Source organism: Elaeis guineensis, chromosome 12 (assembly GCF_000442705.2).
Source record: "Elaeis guineensis isolate ETL-2024a chromosome 12, EG11, whole genome shotgun sequence".
In the NCBI taxonomy this organism is placed as follows: Eukaryota; Viridiplantae; Streptophyta; class Magnoliopsida; order Arecales; family Arecaceae; genus Elaeis; species Elaeis guineensis.
In genome coordinates, this window is record NC_026004.2 from 10,706,916 (window position 1) to 10,725,230 (window position 18,315).

Here is an 18,315-nt window from a genome sequence, read left to right on the forward strand (position 1 = left end):
TTTACTCGTTTTACTGATATAATCAATGGTTTAAAAAGTCTTGGCAAATCTTATACTAACAGTGAACTTGTAAGGAAGATTCTCAGATCACTGCCAAGAACTTGGGAAGCCAAGGTGACTGCCATCCAAGAAGCAAAGGACTTGAACACTCTACCTCTAGAAGAGCTTCTTGGATCCTTGATGACTCATGAACTTAGCATGATGCAACATCAAGAGGATGAAATCAAAAAGAAAAGAACCATTGCCCTCAAATCCACAACTTCACCTGATTATGAAACAGATGACTCTGAAGATGAAGATCAGGATGAGGAGATGGCTCTCATCACCCGAAAATTCAAGGAGTTTCTAAGAAAAAGGAAACAGGGGATGAGAAAGAAATTTACAAAAGGGGATCAAAGCATAGAAAAGGAGAAAGATCAAACCCCTATATGCTACGAGTGCAAGAAGCCAGGACATTTCAGATCCGAATGTCCTCAATTGAAGAAAGGTCCAAAGAAATTCAAAAAGAAGGCAATGATGGCGACCTGGAGTGCGAGTGATGACTCAAGCTCCGACGAGGAAACCTCAACCGAACAAGCCAATCTGTGCCTGATGGCACATGAAAATGAGGTAACTTCTGAATCCACTAGTGAATTTACTTTTGAAGAATTGCATGAAGCTTTCTATGATTCAATTGATGAATTAAAGAAACTAGGGAAGAAAAATAAAGAGCTGAAATTGAAAAATCAGTCCTTAGTGAAACAAGCTGAAATTCTTTCAATTAAAAAATTCACATTGATTCAAGAAAATCAAAACTTTAAGGATGAAATTAACAGACTGAAATCTATAGTAGATAAGTTCACCTTAAGTTCAAACAAGCTAAATATGATCCTTGATAATCAGAAAGCTATATATGATAAGGCTGGACTTGGTTATAAACCCCTGAAGAAACAAAAATTTTTGAAGGATATTTATGCAAATTATTCAAGCAAAAAGCCTACAAATATTACTTGTTTTAAATGTGGAAGAATAGGACATAAATCATACACATGTCTTATTAACAAATATGCAAACACAAAGAAAATATGGGTTCCAAAAGGAACCATTCTGACTAACCTGAAAGGACCCAAGAAAGCTTGGGTACCTAAGACAGAAACTTGATCTGTGCTTGCAGGTGTGTCTAGCATCCCAAGAAGGAAACAGGAAATGGTATCTTGACAGCGGATGCTCGAGACACATGACTGGTGATGAATCACAATTCATCACGCTTGATGCTAAGGATGGAGGGATGGTCACCTTTGGAGATAATGGCAAAGGAAAGATCATCGGGATAGGTAACATTGGTATCACTCCCTCCAAATACATTGAGAATGTTTTACTTGTTAAAGGTTTAAAGCATAACTTACTTAGCATTAGTCAATTCTGTGATAAAGGGTATAAAGTAAGTTTTGAATCATCTGTATGCATTGTGACGAGTCCTATTAACGATGGCATTAAATTTATAGGACATAGGCATGGCAATGTTTATATGGTAGACTTGAATGATTTAACTAAATTAGACATGCAATGCCTAGTTTCCTTAAATGCTAAAATAAATGAGACTAGTTGGCTGTGGCATCGTAGACTTGCACATATTAGCATGCATTCTCTTTCAAAATTAATCAAAAAGGATTTAGTTCTCGGTTTGCCAAAATTAAATTTTGAAAAGGATAGAATTTGTGATGCATGCCAATTAGGTAAACAAACTAGAATATCATTTAAATCCAAAAATACTATTTCAACTTCTAGACCTTTAGAGCTCTTACATATGGATTTATTTGGACCAACTAAAACCACTAGTCTAGGAGGAAAACGATATGGATTTGTAATAATTGATGATTACTCTCGTTTTACTTGGGTTTTCTTTTTAGCTCACAAAAATGAAACTTTTCAAATTTTCACGAAATTTCATCGAAAAGTCACTAATGAAAAAGGGTTTTCAATTCAAAATATTAGAAGTGATCATGGAACAGAATTTGAAAATCATGACTTTGAAAATTTTTGTGATGAAAATAGAATTGGCCACAACTTCTCTGCTCCTAGGACACCCCAACAAAATGGGGTAGTTGAAAGGAAAAATAGAACCTTAGAAGAAATGGCCCGTACCATGCTCTGTGAAAGCAACCTTCCAAAATATTTTTGGGCGGAAGCTATTAACACAGCATGTTACATTTTAAATCGTGCTTTAATAAGACAATTTTTAAAGAAAACCCCCTATGAACTTTGGAAAGGAAGAAAACCAAATATTGCCTATTTTCATGTTTTTGGTTGCCGATGTTTTGTATTAAATAATGGCAAAGAAAAACTTGGTAAATTTGATGCAAAATCAGATGAAGCAATCCTTCTAGGTTACTCCTCCACTAGTAAAGCATTTAGAGTGTTCAACAAAAGAACCTTAGTAGTTGAGGAGTCCATACATGTTGTCTTTGATGAATCTAACGATCTTTCTTCAAGGAAGAATAAGGGTGTTGATGATGCAGATCCACTAATAGAAGGTATGAAGGAGATCACTCTAAAAGATTCAGCAACTCCAGAAGACAAGGATCAAGAAGATGAACAAAATGAGAAAGGTGAAGAAATTCAAGAACAACCTCAAGGTACAAATGACTTACCCAAGGAATGGAGGTATGTTCACAACCACCCTAAGGAATTAATTATCGGAGATCCTATGCATGGGGTAAAAACACGTTCTTCACTTAGAGATGTACTTAATCATTGTGCTTTTGTATCTCAACTTGAACCTAAAACTTTTGAAGAAGCTGAAAATGATCATAACTGGATTAATGCTATGCAAGAAGAACTCAGTCAATTTGAAAAAAATAATGTTTGGACCTTAGTGAAAAGACCTAAAGATTATTCAATAATTGGCACAAAATGGGTCTTTAGAAACAAATTAGATGAGCATGGAAATGTAATTAGAAATAAAGCAAGACTGGTTGCTAAGGGATATAATCAAGAAGAAGGAATTGATTTTGATGAAACCTTTGCACCTGTTGCTAGATTAGAAGCCATTAGACTTCTACTTGCTTATGCTTGCTTTATGAAATTCAAACTATTTCAAATGGATGTTAAAAGTGCATTTTTAAATGGATATATTTTTGAAGAAGTATATGTAGAACAACCCCCTGGATTTGAAAATCATGCTTTTCCCAATCATGTCTTTAGATTAAATAAAGCTTTATATGGTCTAAAACAAGCACCTAGAGCATGGTATGAAAGGCTAAGCAAATTTCTACTAAATAATGGTTTCTCAAGAGGCAATGTGGATACAACTCTATTTATTAAAAGAAACCAAAATGATATGCTAATTATACAAATTTATGTTGATGACATAATTTTTGGGTCTACTAATGAATCCCTTTGTCAAGACTTTGCTAAGCTTATGCAGGGAGAGTTCGAGATGAGCATGATGGGAGAACTCACCTTCTTCCTCGGACTCCAAATCAAACAATCAAAAGAGGGAATCTCCATCATCCAAAGCAAGTACACCAAGGAACTACTCAAAAGATTTGGAATGGAGAACTGCAAACCAATTGGCACACCAATGAGTCCCTCATGTAAGCTTGACAAGGATGATGAAGGTAAAAGCGTAGACTTAAAATACTATAGAGGTATGATTGGCTCATTATTATATTTAACTGCAAGTAGGCCTGATATCATGTTTAGTGTTTGCTTATGTGCAAGATATCAATCTAATCCTAAGGAATCTCATTTGAATGCTGTTAAAAGAATCCTTAGATACTTAAATGGTACACAAACTATAGGGTTATGGTACTCTAAGGACTCACAAATTAATTTGCTAGGATATTCTGATGCTGATTTTGCTGGATGTAAATTAGATAGAAAAAGCACAAGTGGAACTTGCCAATTTTTTGGAGTTAACCTAATCTCATGGTTTAGCAAGAAACAAAATTCGGTGGCACTGTCTACGGCTGAGGCCGAATACATTGCAGCCGGAAGTTGTTGTGCTCAAATCTTGTGGATTAAGCAACAACTCGAAGATTTTGGAATCAAACTTAATGAAACACCAATAAAATGTGATAATACAAGTGCTATAAATCTATCTAAAAATCCAATACAACACTTAAGATCTAAACATATTGAGATAAGACATCATTTTATAAGAGAACATGTTCAAAACAAAAATATAATTCTTGAATATGTTTGCACTGAAAATCAATTAGCTGATATCTTTACAAAGGCCCTTAGTGAGGAAAGATTCTGTGAAATTAGGAGAAATCTAGGAATTCTAGATCCATTTATCTGAAATTTCTCAATTTCCAAAGAATAGATGTCAAAAACTCTTAGAGCTCAATTTTCAACATCTATCCTGGTTCCAAAAGCTCAGTTTTATCACTCTAAAAACTTATCATTGAGCAAAATTATTTCTCCCAAAATTTTGAATTTTTTTGGAATTTATTTGCATTTTTCCTGATTTTCTGAACTTCATGAGTCGACCCCCATGAGTCGACTCAATGGCAAACTTGTAAATCCCACCAACTTCCATCGGGTTCATTGTTTTTAAAACGGGAAACCTTGTTTATGAGACGACTCATCTTCTCGTCGTCTTCCTTCCGAAAGCCGTCCTCTCCAACTCTTTTTGCTCCAAATCCAAGGATCAATTCTGAGGCAATTCTCCCTCCTCCTCTCCACCAAAAATCGTCTCCTTGAAAAGGATTTTTCTGTGCTTTCTCGCAGTGATAGGCGCGGGTGGAACGTGCCCTAGAACTTCACCGTTCATTCAAAATCCACTTCTTTTCTCCACCAAAATTCTTCTTTACTCTTTTGTGATCCCTCCTCCACTGAATTCAAGTCTTCTTGTCTGCTACTTTATTGGATATGGCTCCAAAGATGAAACTTCCCCAAAGGAGGAAATCAATCCGAGAGCCTGAAGAAATTGTCCGAAAGAAAAGGCATGCTCAGTCTTCCACTGTTCCCAATCCAGTTTCAGTACCTGCTCAAGGTCCCTCTCAATCCTCCATAAGCCCCAGTGTAAATCTTCTTTCTGATAGAAAAGTAGAAACCGGGAAAAATATAGATTTTTGGTTCTTTGAGAAAGAAGGCTTTACTTTTGCAAGTAAGATCAAAAATCAAGGATGGGAACTTTATTGCTCTCTTAAGGAAGTCACCTATGTTGATCTAGTCAGAGAGTTCTACCAGAACCTAAATTATGGAAACGGGTCTGTGACTTCAACTGTAAAGGGGATTGACATCTGTTTGGATTCTAGGATATTGGGAGAGATACTTCAGTTGCCTAGTGAAGGATACTCATATATGGAACTCCCAATTAAAGAAGAAGGGATCAGAATTATCTTAGGAGAAGATTTTTCAGGAAGTTTAAACAAATTGGAAGCAAAGCTACTGTCCATTGAGATGAGGGTCCTGCATCAGATTGTGACAAAACTATTCTTTCCTAGGAGTGGTAGACATGACTTACTATCTGGCAGAGATGTATGTGTCATGTTTCATATCATCACTCAGACCCCCCTAAACCTCCCTACACTTATGATAGAGGCCATGAGAGAAACTTTGAACAGATCCAAGGCACACTTGCCTTATGGTATGGCCCTTACTAGAGTTTTTAGGAGGTTTGGAGTTAGCTGTGAGGGGGAGACACCTACCAAGCTCTCACATGTGGACACTTTCAACCAACACAGCCTACACCGAATGGGAATTACAAAGACTGTTGGTGGTTGGATCAAGGGCTCTGAAGAAAGAGCTGAGGAGAGAGCTGAGGAAAGAGCTGAAGACAGAACTGAAGGCAGAATAGAAGAAGAAGGTCCATCTTCTCCTGTACATGATTTCAGGGCAGCTTCACCAGATACCCAGTTCATTCATGATACTGAGACTGGCCCTTCTGAGTTTACTAGGATGCCCACACCAGTGTATCAGCCAGAGAGCAGAGCACCTCCATCAGAGTTCAGACTGGCTGATGATCAGATCGAGCATATATCTCAGCATGTGGCTTCTTTGTTGTCTAGCCAGTGGAGTAGTACTTCTTTTGCACCTGGAGTTACTTCTTCTGATCAGACCATTACTCCCCACATCTCCACTATATTTCAGATGATTTCAGATCAGTCCGTCAGGATACAGCAGCTTGAGGATACAGTCTGGAGACTTACTGGCAGAGTTCTTGACTTGCAGAGGCAAGTCCTTGCATTGGCCCATCCCCAGCCACAGGAGTCTACCATTGAGGTCACAGACCTCACTGCAGAGGCTGGAAGGCTCAGAGGAGCATTAGAAGGTGGATATGAGCTACTGAGGAAAGAGATCAGAGGATCGAGTGAGCATGCTACCACCCAGTTCACTGCTCTACTTCAATCTGTTTCCAGAGCACTGAACGTACTTGATTCTATCAGACTCATGGTATCAGCCCTAGCATCTCAGCGTTCTCAGCCACCTAGTTCATCTCGTTCTCCTGCTCGTGCCATCACCTCCACTCGTGGCAGAGGCAGACGGGGTAGAGGACGCACTTCTGATCCATCATCTTCTCATACTATATCTGATGACTCTGATCATTGACTTATCTAGATCTTAGGAGTTAGTATCTTGTTCTAAGATCTATACCTTGGGGCCATTTAGCTGGTTGAATTTTATGTTTTGAAACAATTATGATATTAATGGAATCATCTTTCTACCTCTTTGTAATGATTATATTTTGGTTATATTTCAATCTCCGATACATCTGTTGAAATATTATCTTCTCCTTATTGTTGTTTGCTATTGATAATTGCTATATTAAGGGGGAGCAAACATCTGTGAAAAACTCTAAAGAGGAAGAAATTAAAGAATATTTTTCAGAAAAGAAAAAGAAAGAGTTAACTATGTTTGATGATGTCAAAAAGGGGGAGAAATTAAAATTAAACAAAAATTGAAATTAGACAAAAAGCAAAACCCTAAATTATGAGAAAAAGGGAGAGAAATTAAATTAAAACAAATATTGAAGAAATTAAACAAATATTGGAGAAATTAGACAAAAATAAGGATTGAAAGATTAAACAAAACTTTGAGAAATTTTGGTATCGAAATTTGGTATCAGACAGAGAAATTTGGTATCAGACAGAACTTTAATCCATCAAAAGCAAAATCATGAGTACAATGTAAATAAGTATTTTTTATGTATATGCTCTGATATTCAAACTTGCTTTTGAAATTTTACTCACCTTGAGACATCAATAAGAAATTTGTTTTACTCTGATTCATCCTACAATTTCTTTCAACTTGATCTGATACATGATAACATTTGATCCGATACAGTGTGAAGGTTTCTCTAAAATATTATAACATTTGCTCGGATACTGTATGAAATTTTCTCTGATACATTAAAAATTTTCTTGCTCTGATACATTATAAAATCTTTTCTGATATCATTGTAAAAATTATTTTTGCTCTGATACATAGAAAAAGTTATTTATCTTCTCTTGCTCTGAAATATCTTGAACTCAAAATGATCTAATACCTTTTTCAAATCTTTAAGAAAATGGACAAACTATTTTTGCATTTATATTACATGCCAAAAGAATCATACTCTTTTCAAGCATATACACCCATAATGGATTCTTTTGAAATTAATGCATTAACATAAATATTTTTGTTCATATGTTTTGTCATCATCAAAAAGGGGGAGATTGTTGCTCCTAGATTGATTTTGATGATTACAAAGCAGATTGAAGGGATACAAACAATTGAAAAAGTCCTTATGCTCTTCAAGGGCAAAATCATAATTTCACTAAAATCCTGATTTGATAGTACCACTTGGTAGAACAAATGATTTGAAATCTATTGGTGAAAATTTCATTGTGTTTGGACTTATACTTTTGAAGTTATGAAGGTTTGAAGTGCATGAGTCGACTCATGAGTCACTCATGGCACTATGAGCTGAATGGCACGCAAAAAATTCCCATGGCACACTGGATTTTTGGCTTGGCACGACCTGTGAGTCGACTCATGAGTCGACCCACAAGGCATGAGTCGACTCATGAGTCGACCTCTGCTGATTTGAGCCGAAAAATCCAGAAATCAGATCTTCTGGTCTGTTGCAACAGAAGTCGACTCATGAGTCGACTCCTGAAGCATGAGTCGACTCATGAGTCGACCCCTGCGACGGGAAATGTCAGCAACGGCTATTTTTTTGCCCGTTTTAATTACCATTTATGCTTCCTAAAAATCCTCTAACGGCTCTTTATCTGCCTAAATTGTTTTCTCTTGCTTCTAATGCTACAAAATGCTTTAAATGATGAAAGAAATTGCAGATTAAATAGCGGATCAAACGTGAAATCAAATGAGAAGAGAAAAGAGAGAAAAAAAGAGAAGAACAGAAGAGAGGATCCGAAATTTGCAAGAAAAAGCCTGAGATCAACGAAATATCCATAGAAAAAGAGAGAGGATCCACAATATACCAGAGAGATTGTGAAAGAGAAAAGGAAGATCTTTCAAGGAGAGAATTCTTCACGCCTATCATTTCAACCTTGATCTAGAGATCGTTCAAAGCTTTCAAGAGATCTTCAATCAACAATCAACCTCTTCTCAAGCGTTCAACCGTTCATTCATCTTGAGAAAATCTGAAAAAGGGGTTCTTCATTTGAGTAAAGTTTTTATTGTTATATTTGCTCATTTAAGGAGCTGTTTTTGTATTCATCTGTGCTCTAAATATTCTTACTCTTTGTGAGTTTTTGCTCTTGTTTTTGGAGGATTTCCAAAACAAGGAAAGGTTGATCCGAACCTGAAATCGGAGTGTTTTGGGTTGGCTTGTACCCGGGAAACAAGTGATCTAGCTTGGGATAGCTAGGGTCGGAGTTTCCGACGTCTTGTATTCTAGCTTGGGATAGCTAGTGTCGGAGTTTCCGACGTTTTGTATTCGGGTTGAATACAAAGGATAGTGGATTAAAATTCCCAAGTGGGATCTTGGAGAGTGGACGTAGGTGCAAGGTTAGCACCGAACCACTATAAATCCTTGTGTTTGTGGTGTGCTTTATCGCTTTATCTTATTTCATTATTATATCCTTGCAATACTGCTTTAGTTAATTAATATTGATTTAAAGCCATTGTTTTGTTCTTCATAAGTTATCTATTGGGCTTAAAATTTTTAGAAACCCAATTCACCCCCCCTCTTGGGTTGCATAGCTGGGCAACAAGTGGTATCAGAGCCAGTGCTCTAGCCCTTCTTTGATCTAACAATCAAAGAGCCAAAGATCTATGGCAACCCATGTTGGAACTTCTCTAGCTCTGATACCAATTGTTGCTCCTAGATTGATTTTGATGATTACAAAGCAGATTGAAGGGATACAAACATTTGAAAAAGTCCTTATGCTCTTCAAGGGCATAACCTAATTTCGAGGACGAAATTATTTTAAGGAGGGGAGAATGTAACGACCCAAAAAAAAAAAAAAAAAAAAAACAGAGGAATCGGGAGGAAGAAGACTCCCAACGGGAGTCTTCTTCCCACCGTGAAAAGGAGTGGGGAATCCGAGTAAAAACCGGATTCCTCCTCTATAAAATCCCCTTTCCCCTTCCTTTAGATTTTTATCACGGGATTTTGAGAGATTGAGGGATTTTTTTTCAAAAGGATCCGCGGGTTCTTAGATGGAAAAGAAAAAGATTGCCGGAGTTCTTCTCGGCTGCCGGAGCTCGAGGTAAGCCCCTCCCCTTCTTCCTCTCCCTCTTCCCTTTCTCCCCTGGCCCAAAACCTCGCCGTCGGCCACCGTCTTCGCCGGAAAATCCATGAACAAGAAATTCCCTGTTTCAGCCAAGGGAGGCCGCGGGAAGAAAAGAAGAAAGGAAGAAGAAGAAGAAAAGAAAAAGAAAAGAAAAAGGAAAAAGAAAAAAAAAAAGAAAAAGGAAAAAGAAAAAGAAAAGAAAAAATAAAAATAAAATAAAATAAAATAAAAAAGAAGAAGAAGGAGAGAATTTTCCTCTCTCTCCTTTCTCTCTTCTTTCTCTCTATTTTCTCTCTCCTCTCTCTACCTTCTCTCTCTACATTTTTTCTCTCTAGATTCTCTCTCTAGACTTTTCTCTCTCTTTACGGATTTTGTCTCTCTAGGATCTTTTCTTCCTCTCTGATTGCATCATGAACCCTAGAATAAACTTGAGGATGAAAATAAGATGATTTGAGATTGCTCCGAAATTCGTGCGGTAGATCTGATTCCAGTCTGATTCTATTCAAAATTATAACACTTGATTCATATTGAGTCATCCTGATAGGACCTCTGATGGTCTCGACCATGATTGCCTCATCGAAAAGATACGAAGATTCTCTCTCCACTTTCTCTCTCTAGAATTTTTTCTCTCTTCATGGATTTTCTCTCTCTAGAAGTCTTATGGATCAGTGGAGGATCCTGATACATAGATAAATCTTAATTTTGATTAATTCTAAGAGAGATCCTCGATCTGTGTTATTAGGATCGATTATCGATAATTTTCTCTATATATGATTTTTATATTTGATCAGGGTTATGAAGAGATGATTATCTGCATATGATATCGAGTGGAATATTTTGTTAAAGAAATTCATAAATAAAAGAAGAACATTGATTTCTGTGCTTGGATCAGTCATCGGTAAAGGTAATAATCCCTGTACATGATCACTATTATATATATGCTACTTTACTGTTGGTCTTGCATCGTTGGTTTTGTATCGTCAGATTTGAGATTGATGAAATTATTATATCTGAGATACTGTTATTTGATTTTGAGCATGAGTATGTGATGTTAATATATATGTATCAGAGATTGATGGCATGATTATATGGATATGACATATCTGAATTGATCATAATGCAAGTCAGAATTGATTTGATGAAATCAACACATAATGATTTAATGAAAAGAAAGAGATATATGGTATGGACTAGCCTTGTCATGTGGAACAGCCGGCCAGGAGCTTATGCCTGGGACAGCCCGCCAGGAGCTTATGCCTGGAACAGCCCCCACTGGCTTACAGGTGGATCAGCCGGCCAGGAGCTCATGCCTGGGACAGCCCGCCAGGAGCTTTTGCCTGGGACAACCTCTCACGGGCTTTGGTACGTGGGACAGTCGGCCAGGAGCTCATCCTGGGACAGTCTTGAAAGACTTTTTAAAGTGGATTCGATCCGGATGATGACTGAGGTATAGACTTGGATAGTCCAGAGCCAGAAAGAAAATGTTAAAATCATATGATTATGAAAGGAGAAATGAAAGATAAGATATGAAACAATTGTTGAACAAAAGTGTTTCACCGGTTAACATATGATGATGCATCTATTTTGACAAGACAGAAAATTTATGAATGTTTGCATTATTCTGGACATTGAACATGAGATTTTATATTTTATTGCTTATCCTTATTTTCATACTATATTACTATATCAGTGTGATATGGGAATTCTTACTGGGCTGTAAAGCTCACATCCCTTCATCTTTGTTTTTCTTCTCAGAGTTGCAGGATGACTTAGATTGGCTATGGCTTGGATTTACGGGTGAGCAGAAGGATAAATAGAGTGTCATAGTATCTGATCAGAGAATTGAAGGAATGTTAATTGTTATTATGCAAGTTTTATGAATTACTGTTGAAATTAAATATTATGGTTGATAAGCTTGTAATGATTTAATTTGGCCTTGCATATTCTTTAGGGCTTGCTCTAAGGAGTGTGCGGCCATCACGTATCCGACCCGGGTGTTGGGTTCGGGGCGTGACATCCATGGCCCTTCCAGTGGTTCGCCTCAATGCCTTCCGATCGATCCTGGTGGCCCTCTGGCAGTCCTTGAGCTTCGATTCCAGAGAGTAGGATGACACCTTAGCGGTGATCATGGCACGGACGATCTCCTCATCATCGTCATTAGAAAGGACCGGCATTTTCTCTAAGGCATCGCCAGTAGGGAGGAGGGAGCAATGGGTGGCTGTGGTGGGGGCATCGAGCAGAAAGTCGTCGTTGTCGTCATCATGGGAGGAGATGAAAGACTGAACGTAGGTGATGCCAAAGAAGGAGATGAGGTAGATAATGGAGGCGACGAGACCGACGATGGTCGAGAGCTCAGAGAGGGTGAGGACATAGAGCACAGTGGAGCAGATCTTCTCATGCCATCAGCACATGAAAAAGTAGATGGAGATCATGAAGAGGGCAGAGAAGAGTAGGTTGGTATAGTGGATGGGGAGGGGCAGTGCATTGGATGCCTGGATAGTAGCACCGCCGATAGGGGTAGGGGAGGCAGGGGGAGGGGTGGCGGGCTTCCCCACCACTGGCGAGGGGCGAGGCGGCTTCGGAGGCAGCCTCCAGCATAGGTCCATCGTAGGACAGGAGAGGAGGGAGCAAGGAGTGCCAAAGGCACCGGAGCAAGAGAATGATGGAGGTAGGGAAGACTAGAGGGGAGAAGGAGGGGAGGGGAGGAGAGTTTTTATCTTATTTAACCTTTGATGAAGGGCATTTTGGTTATTTAAAAAAATTTTATTACATCGCACTTCAGTTTCATTTTGGCTTAATGGGCTGTCTAACGGTCGGGACTAAACTATATGATTAAAGTAAATATTAAGGGGGTATTTAGTAGTATGTAATCATGACAAAATTATATATAATTTTGCAACAGATAATCAGATTATACTATTTATTTCATCACTTTCACAAGTAATGCTGTATTACATGTAATGCAGTATTATCTTAAAAAGAGATAATCTGATTGTTTAAGAGAAGGTGGCTATGTGATTACATAAAATCTTGCAATTCTGCAATCTTACAACAAGATAATTTCAGGATCAAAATACCTCTATCAAAATAAATCAAAATAAATTATGGATAGTCCCAGATGGTGAAAATAGAAAAAAATATAATGGATAATATCATGAAAAAATGATTGATCCCGAAATTAAGTTGTTCCTCTAGAAAATAGATAATAATCAATAAGCAAGAATGGGGATACTTTGAAAAAATTAGCTTATATTCCATGTAATCTAAATTGTATATAAAATACTGCAATATAGAATTTTTTTTAATTTTACAATAATATTACTGCATATACCAAATATTGCAATATAAGATTTCTTTTAGCTTTATCAAATAATCACATTCCCTCTGCAATCATATTACCATAGCAACATTATCTATGTAATGCACCAAACTCCTCCTTAAGGGCATAAGTGCAGATTTTTCAAACTACTGAGATTAAGTATAGTTTCGACCTAATCTTAGAAAAAATTTTATAATTTATTTTTTTTAATTCTCTTGAAAAAGGCAGCGTGTTGGTTCCTATAGACCCAAAACAAAAGCAATGAAAGAAGATTTTCTTTTATTTTTTATTTTTTATGGGGGAAGGTAGTGCATTGGTTCTGTAGACCCAAAACAAAAAACAAGGGAAGAAGTTTTTATTTTTTTTATTTTGTGTTTAGTTCTTAGAACTACATATATATATATATATATATATATATATATATATATAAAGAATATCCTTTGAGCATTTTCGTGTTGATGAAATAGGATCTTTTTATTTTTAAATTGTGTCCATAAAAATTAAAATATAAATAATAATTTTAAAAATATAATAATTAGAAATGGAGATAATTCTAATCCCAGCTTGCAATCTATCTAGACTGTTGATTTGCACTTCAAATCCTTCTGATTAACCATAAATAATAATTTTTTATTATCAAATATTTCAATTAACAATAGTATAAATCAGTGTTATAAATGGATAATGATAATACTTTTTTATCAAAAGATAGTTTAGTAAATTTATCATCCATCATCTCTTTCATTTCTTCAATACTAAATAGAAGAGAAAATCATTCTCATCTATCTTTCTATGTTTTACCAAACAAATAGGAGGATGGATGGAAGATTTATCTATTCTCTCTCTCATCTATTTTTTTTTTTTGTTCATTCTTCCTTCAATCTATCTTCCATACCAAATAGAGGATTAATATCTTATTGTATGACTTAGCAATATATAGCTAGAGAATGGCTATTTATAAGAAGTTTGGTGGTCAATCTTGATCATCCTCTAACATGCCTTTTATCTGCACGATTGCATTGTGGAATGCTTCCTCAAGCTATCAGTTAGGGAGCTAAACAGGATGAGGTTGGAGAATGCAAGTCGAAACAAATTAGATTCAAATGAGGCCCAACTCTCATGCTTGAGCTCGAGCCGAACTCTTGATCTCTTATCCACAAGGTAAGAAGTACACGATCCTTTGTTTGTAAATTTATTTTGCGGCATTGGCGGTGTTGAATGCCTTTTTTATGTTTTTCTAAATTCACCTGTCCTAACTTTGTGGGGTCAAGGTTTGGTGGAGAAAGATTTTGTGTGATCAAAATTTAATTTATTTATATATTTTTAATCTATAAGGTCTTAATCACATCAACTTTCTGTATGACGTTTGCTACAATTTTTTTAAATAATATTTTATTATAAAAAATATTTAAAACATTATATTATTATTATTTTATATATTTTTTAAAAATAATATTTTATTACATTTTAACCTCTCCTCTTCATCATTTATCTCCCTCCCCTCTTTGCACACCACCCCTCATCCTTCTCTATTCATCTATCTACTGCTCACGCCCATTGCCGAAGCCATCTCTTTTGGCCTTTTCTCCTTCTCTACCCATCTCTCCGTCAATCGGACTTGTTGCTCACCTTCCCACCACGGTTGCTCTCCTCACTGTCGCTCGTCTCACCACCACAGTCACTCGGCCCCTCCTTCTCCTTTTCCTTCTATCTCTCTATCAATTGTTCTCGCCACTCGCCCCTCCACCGCTATTGCTCGCCTCTTCGCTGCTCGTTTCCTGACATCCTTTTCCCTTTTGCCACTCGGGCCCTGCTGCCCCTTCCTCCTTTATCGTTTATTTTATCGAAGCCACATACCGCCCCTCTTCCTCCTCCTTCTTCGCCATCACTTGCCTCCCCACCGCCACATGCCAATCCTTGGCAGGAAAGGACGATACTTTATCGGGAAGGAGGAAGGATGAGGGAGGGAAGAGCAAGATGAGGTCCATCAATTTTTTTGATTTTAAAATTGTATCTAAAATTTGAACTATTTATCGCACCAATCATGTATGTCATCGTCTGAAACTGTTTAGTAATAAATAGATCAATATTATCCATCTTAAAATGGATGGTTTAAAAAATTAATAATAAAATAGTTAAAAAAAATTTTGAAGCGTCCCAGTAAAATCCATGTCTTAGCTAGGCCCATCAATTAGTTACTCACCTGTTGTCATGAATGGACTCTACGCTTGCATTATAACTTGTTTGGTATATCTCTGCACTGAAACTAATTCAATGATAGGTTCGTGATACAGTACCTCGCATATGTATAGTCAATCACAATCATTTATTTTTTATAAGTATGCATCAAAATATGTGTTTGATGGGATGGATGGGGGCCGTCCGACGATAATTTCTCCTCCTTCTGTGCCCCCGCAAACCCACCCATGGTTCACCCGAGAGATTACGCATGGACGAGGTCCAAAGTAGACCAGGTCAAATTTCGGAGCATAGGCACAGTGGATAAAGAGCAACCGAAAATCGATGAAATACAAAAGATAACGTGGCGTGTTATCCATCGTGGAATTTGACATGGTTTATGAGACGTCTCCTCCCTAATTTTTCATACGTCGAAATAAAAAACTTCTTTGTTGTGGTTGCACATCGATGTTATAAAAGAAGTTGATGATCTGTTGATACGTACATAGTAATATGTTATTATAAGAATTAGTAGTTATCATTAGCTGCGTGTAGGACCACGTAGACAATAATTGGATCGAAGGGGGATTGTTCTGTGCACCACGTGGCACAAATAGAGAAATAGGATGGCTAGATCTTTTCTATAAATTGCAGCTCCCCTTCTAACCTCCAACCAGCAGTACATCTACTCTCTTCTGAAGCCTTCCAGCTCCAAGACGATATATTGAGCAACCATTATTAGGTTTGCTTCGTTCTATCTTCTTTTTAATATATTTATATTTTTTCATAGTGGCAGCAAATTGTTGAACAAATAGTAATAATCTCAGATATGGCAAAAATTTTTATGATGCTTTTATACTTATTTTCTATTTATACATTAAATATATCTCTACCTCTCATCTTTCTTTTCTCTCTCTCTCTCTCTCTCTCTCTCTCTCTCTCTCTCTCTCTCTCTATATATATATATATATATTTTTTTTTTTTTTTTTTTTTGATAGTGTCACGTACCTAGCTTACTTAACAACCTACTAGCTTAAGTTTTTAGATAGGATTTGTAACACAAATTATAATATTGTGATATATATACTCTTATCTTTGCTCGTTAAATCCATCTCTCTCTGATCTTTTTTTTCTTTATTTTTTTATTTACCATTTACTCAGCTTACTTAACGACCCGGGTGACCTTTCACATGATGAAAAATTTTGTCTACGTAATACCAGGGTTGCTATTTTAGCAATAATTAAAATCTTAACCAAGGAGATATATTATTGTCAACATGAGGCTTTTAGCAGTGGGATTTTGGGATCTTACTCTATAGCCAACATAACATGCATCACAAGCACCAGGAATATATCCAGATTTTGGTGAACCAAATTACTTTCATTCATGTTGGATATTGGGATGTGTATCCATGGATGAGTTGTGTCACCCTCCTGTTAGGTTTTTAAGCAGAGCCAAAATAGCAAACCTCAATGTAGGTAAGCAAAAGCTGGATAAATCAATCTTCTCTGTGTGTAGTGTTCCAATTTCAGATTTGGTTCGGCTGAGGACCATCTCTAAATTCTCCGTTATAAATAAATTAATAAACTGTATTATAGTCTTTTGACTAAGCTTGATGTTTCGAAATAATTCAAGTGTGACCTGTAAGAATGGAAAAAATTATTTCGTTCAATATATGTGTTATATAATGATGCATCTTGTCCATCATAGCCTCCACTATGGGAAAGATTCCTCCAATTATGGGTGAGCAGAAGAAGACTTTGTCTCGAGTGAAAGGTCCTGCAGATGGGACACATGACCCACTCTTTTTCAAATTTTTCTTGGTGAAGGACAGATTACCCAATAGACCCGATTCTTGTGTAAATGGCATCTAGCGTGCAGATCTGGTCTGGTGCCGCCTGACATGTACGGTTTTACCGTTTTCGGGTAAAGCCGACGTGCATGACGACTGAAAATAGGACAGACATGTGGGTCACTCGTTGACAAGGATGTTAACCTCATCCGAAATCCAACTCAAACGCCAGTTTTCCTCTCTTTTTTTTATCTTTTTATTTTTATTTTTTAATTTTAATGCAAAAACGCCAGCTTTTCTTTAGCGATGCTACGGGAAGAATTAGGGTCCGAAGTGGACGTAGGGATGGAAGGGTTTTATTTTAATTATTTAATTAATTTTTTTTAAATTTTAAATTTTAATTATTTTAAAATTTAATTTTAATTGATTCAAATTTTGATTTTGATTTTGATTTCGATTTTGATAATGAATCAAATATTTTGGAGGATATGATTATTCTGATTTCTATTTCAATCTATTTTAATTTTAATTATGAATTAAACATCTCTTTATTTTTTTTTATTTTATTTTTTTTAAAAATAAATTTTTGTAGCCATCATTTTTTTGGATAATTTTATTATATGTTAGTTTAAGCTACAAAAGAAACATTTTATGTCATGCGTGTAAAACATTAAACCACCTGAAAATTCTGCATGGCTTTGAACCATCTGAAAAATGCGCCTGTGTTAAGTAGTAGAGAATGGATCCTTCATCCATACATGGCAATTTTTCCACCTCCACCACAATCTTAGGCATGTTCTTATAACATGGCAGAATTCTTTATGTATGTATGTATGTATGTTTGTGTGTGTGTGTTTTCTACAACCAAATATAAATAATCAATTCTTTTCTGTGGTGGACCTGCATGTCATTCTTGTTAGTTTGGTTTCTGAAAACCAAGGTTGAGGGACATTTGAAAGAACCCAGGAAGCTATGGCTGTAGACTTATCTCCCAAGCTAAGCAAGAAGATCTCTGAGGTAGATGGTGGATTTTATGCTGCTTGGTCGGGTGCAGATCAACCCGCCCTTATCGATTCAAAGGTTGGAGCTGGCATCCTCGTTTTGAAGCCACTTGGTTTTGCACTCCCTCACTACGCAGATTCACCGAAATCCGGCTATGTCCTTCAAGGTATGGTCATCTCCCATGGTCTTTTCAAACCTTATCTTTAGAAGGAAGAACAACTTGTGCCATGTAGACAGGAAAAGAGTGACAAAGTTTGCCAAAGATTTAGAAAGAATTTAATAACTACAAAATCTGAAAGTACTGAAAGAAAAATTTACAGTTCCTGACATATCTATACACATTTATTCA

General features: G+C 36.6%; 1 protein-coding gene across 10 annotated transcripts in view; it reads left to right on the top strand.

Annotated features, from left to right (window-relative positions):
• The first annotated feature begins 1,486 nt into the window (after positions 1 to 1,486).
• Positions 1,487 to 18,315, top strand: part of LOC105055254 (retrovirus-related Pol polyprotein from transposon TNT 1-94) — a 19,102-nt gene continuing 2,273 nt past the window's right edge. The window contains exons 1-4 of one of the 10 annotated variants that reach the window (XR_012135693.1): positions 1,487 to 3,629; positions 11,430 to 11,471; positions 14,033 to 14,154; positions 17,905 to 17,938. Coding sequence is in view for 6 of the 10 variants with exons in the window: in XM_073246287.1 (XP_073102388.1) it covers positions 1,508 to 3,629; positions 11,430 to 11,471; positions 11,626 to 11,780 (2,319 nt within the window). In the remaining 4 variants the exon portion in view is untranslated. Of the gene's footprint in view, positions 3,630 to 11,429; positions 11,472 to 11,625; positions 14,155 to 15,756; positions 15,914 to 17,884; positions 18,133 to 18,315 lie in introns of those variants that run through there. The other 9 variants (XR_012135692.1, XM_073246289.1, XM_073246288.1 and 6 more) reach the window with 9 other exon arrangements.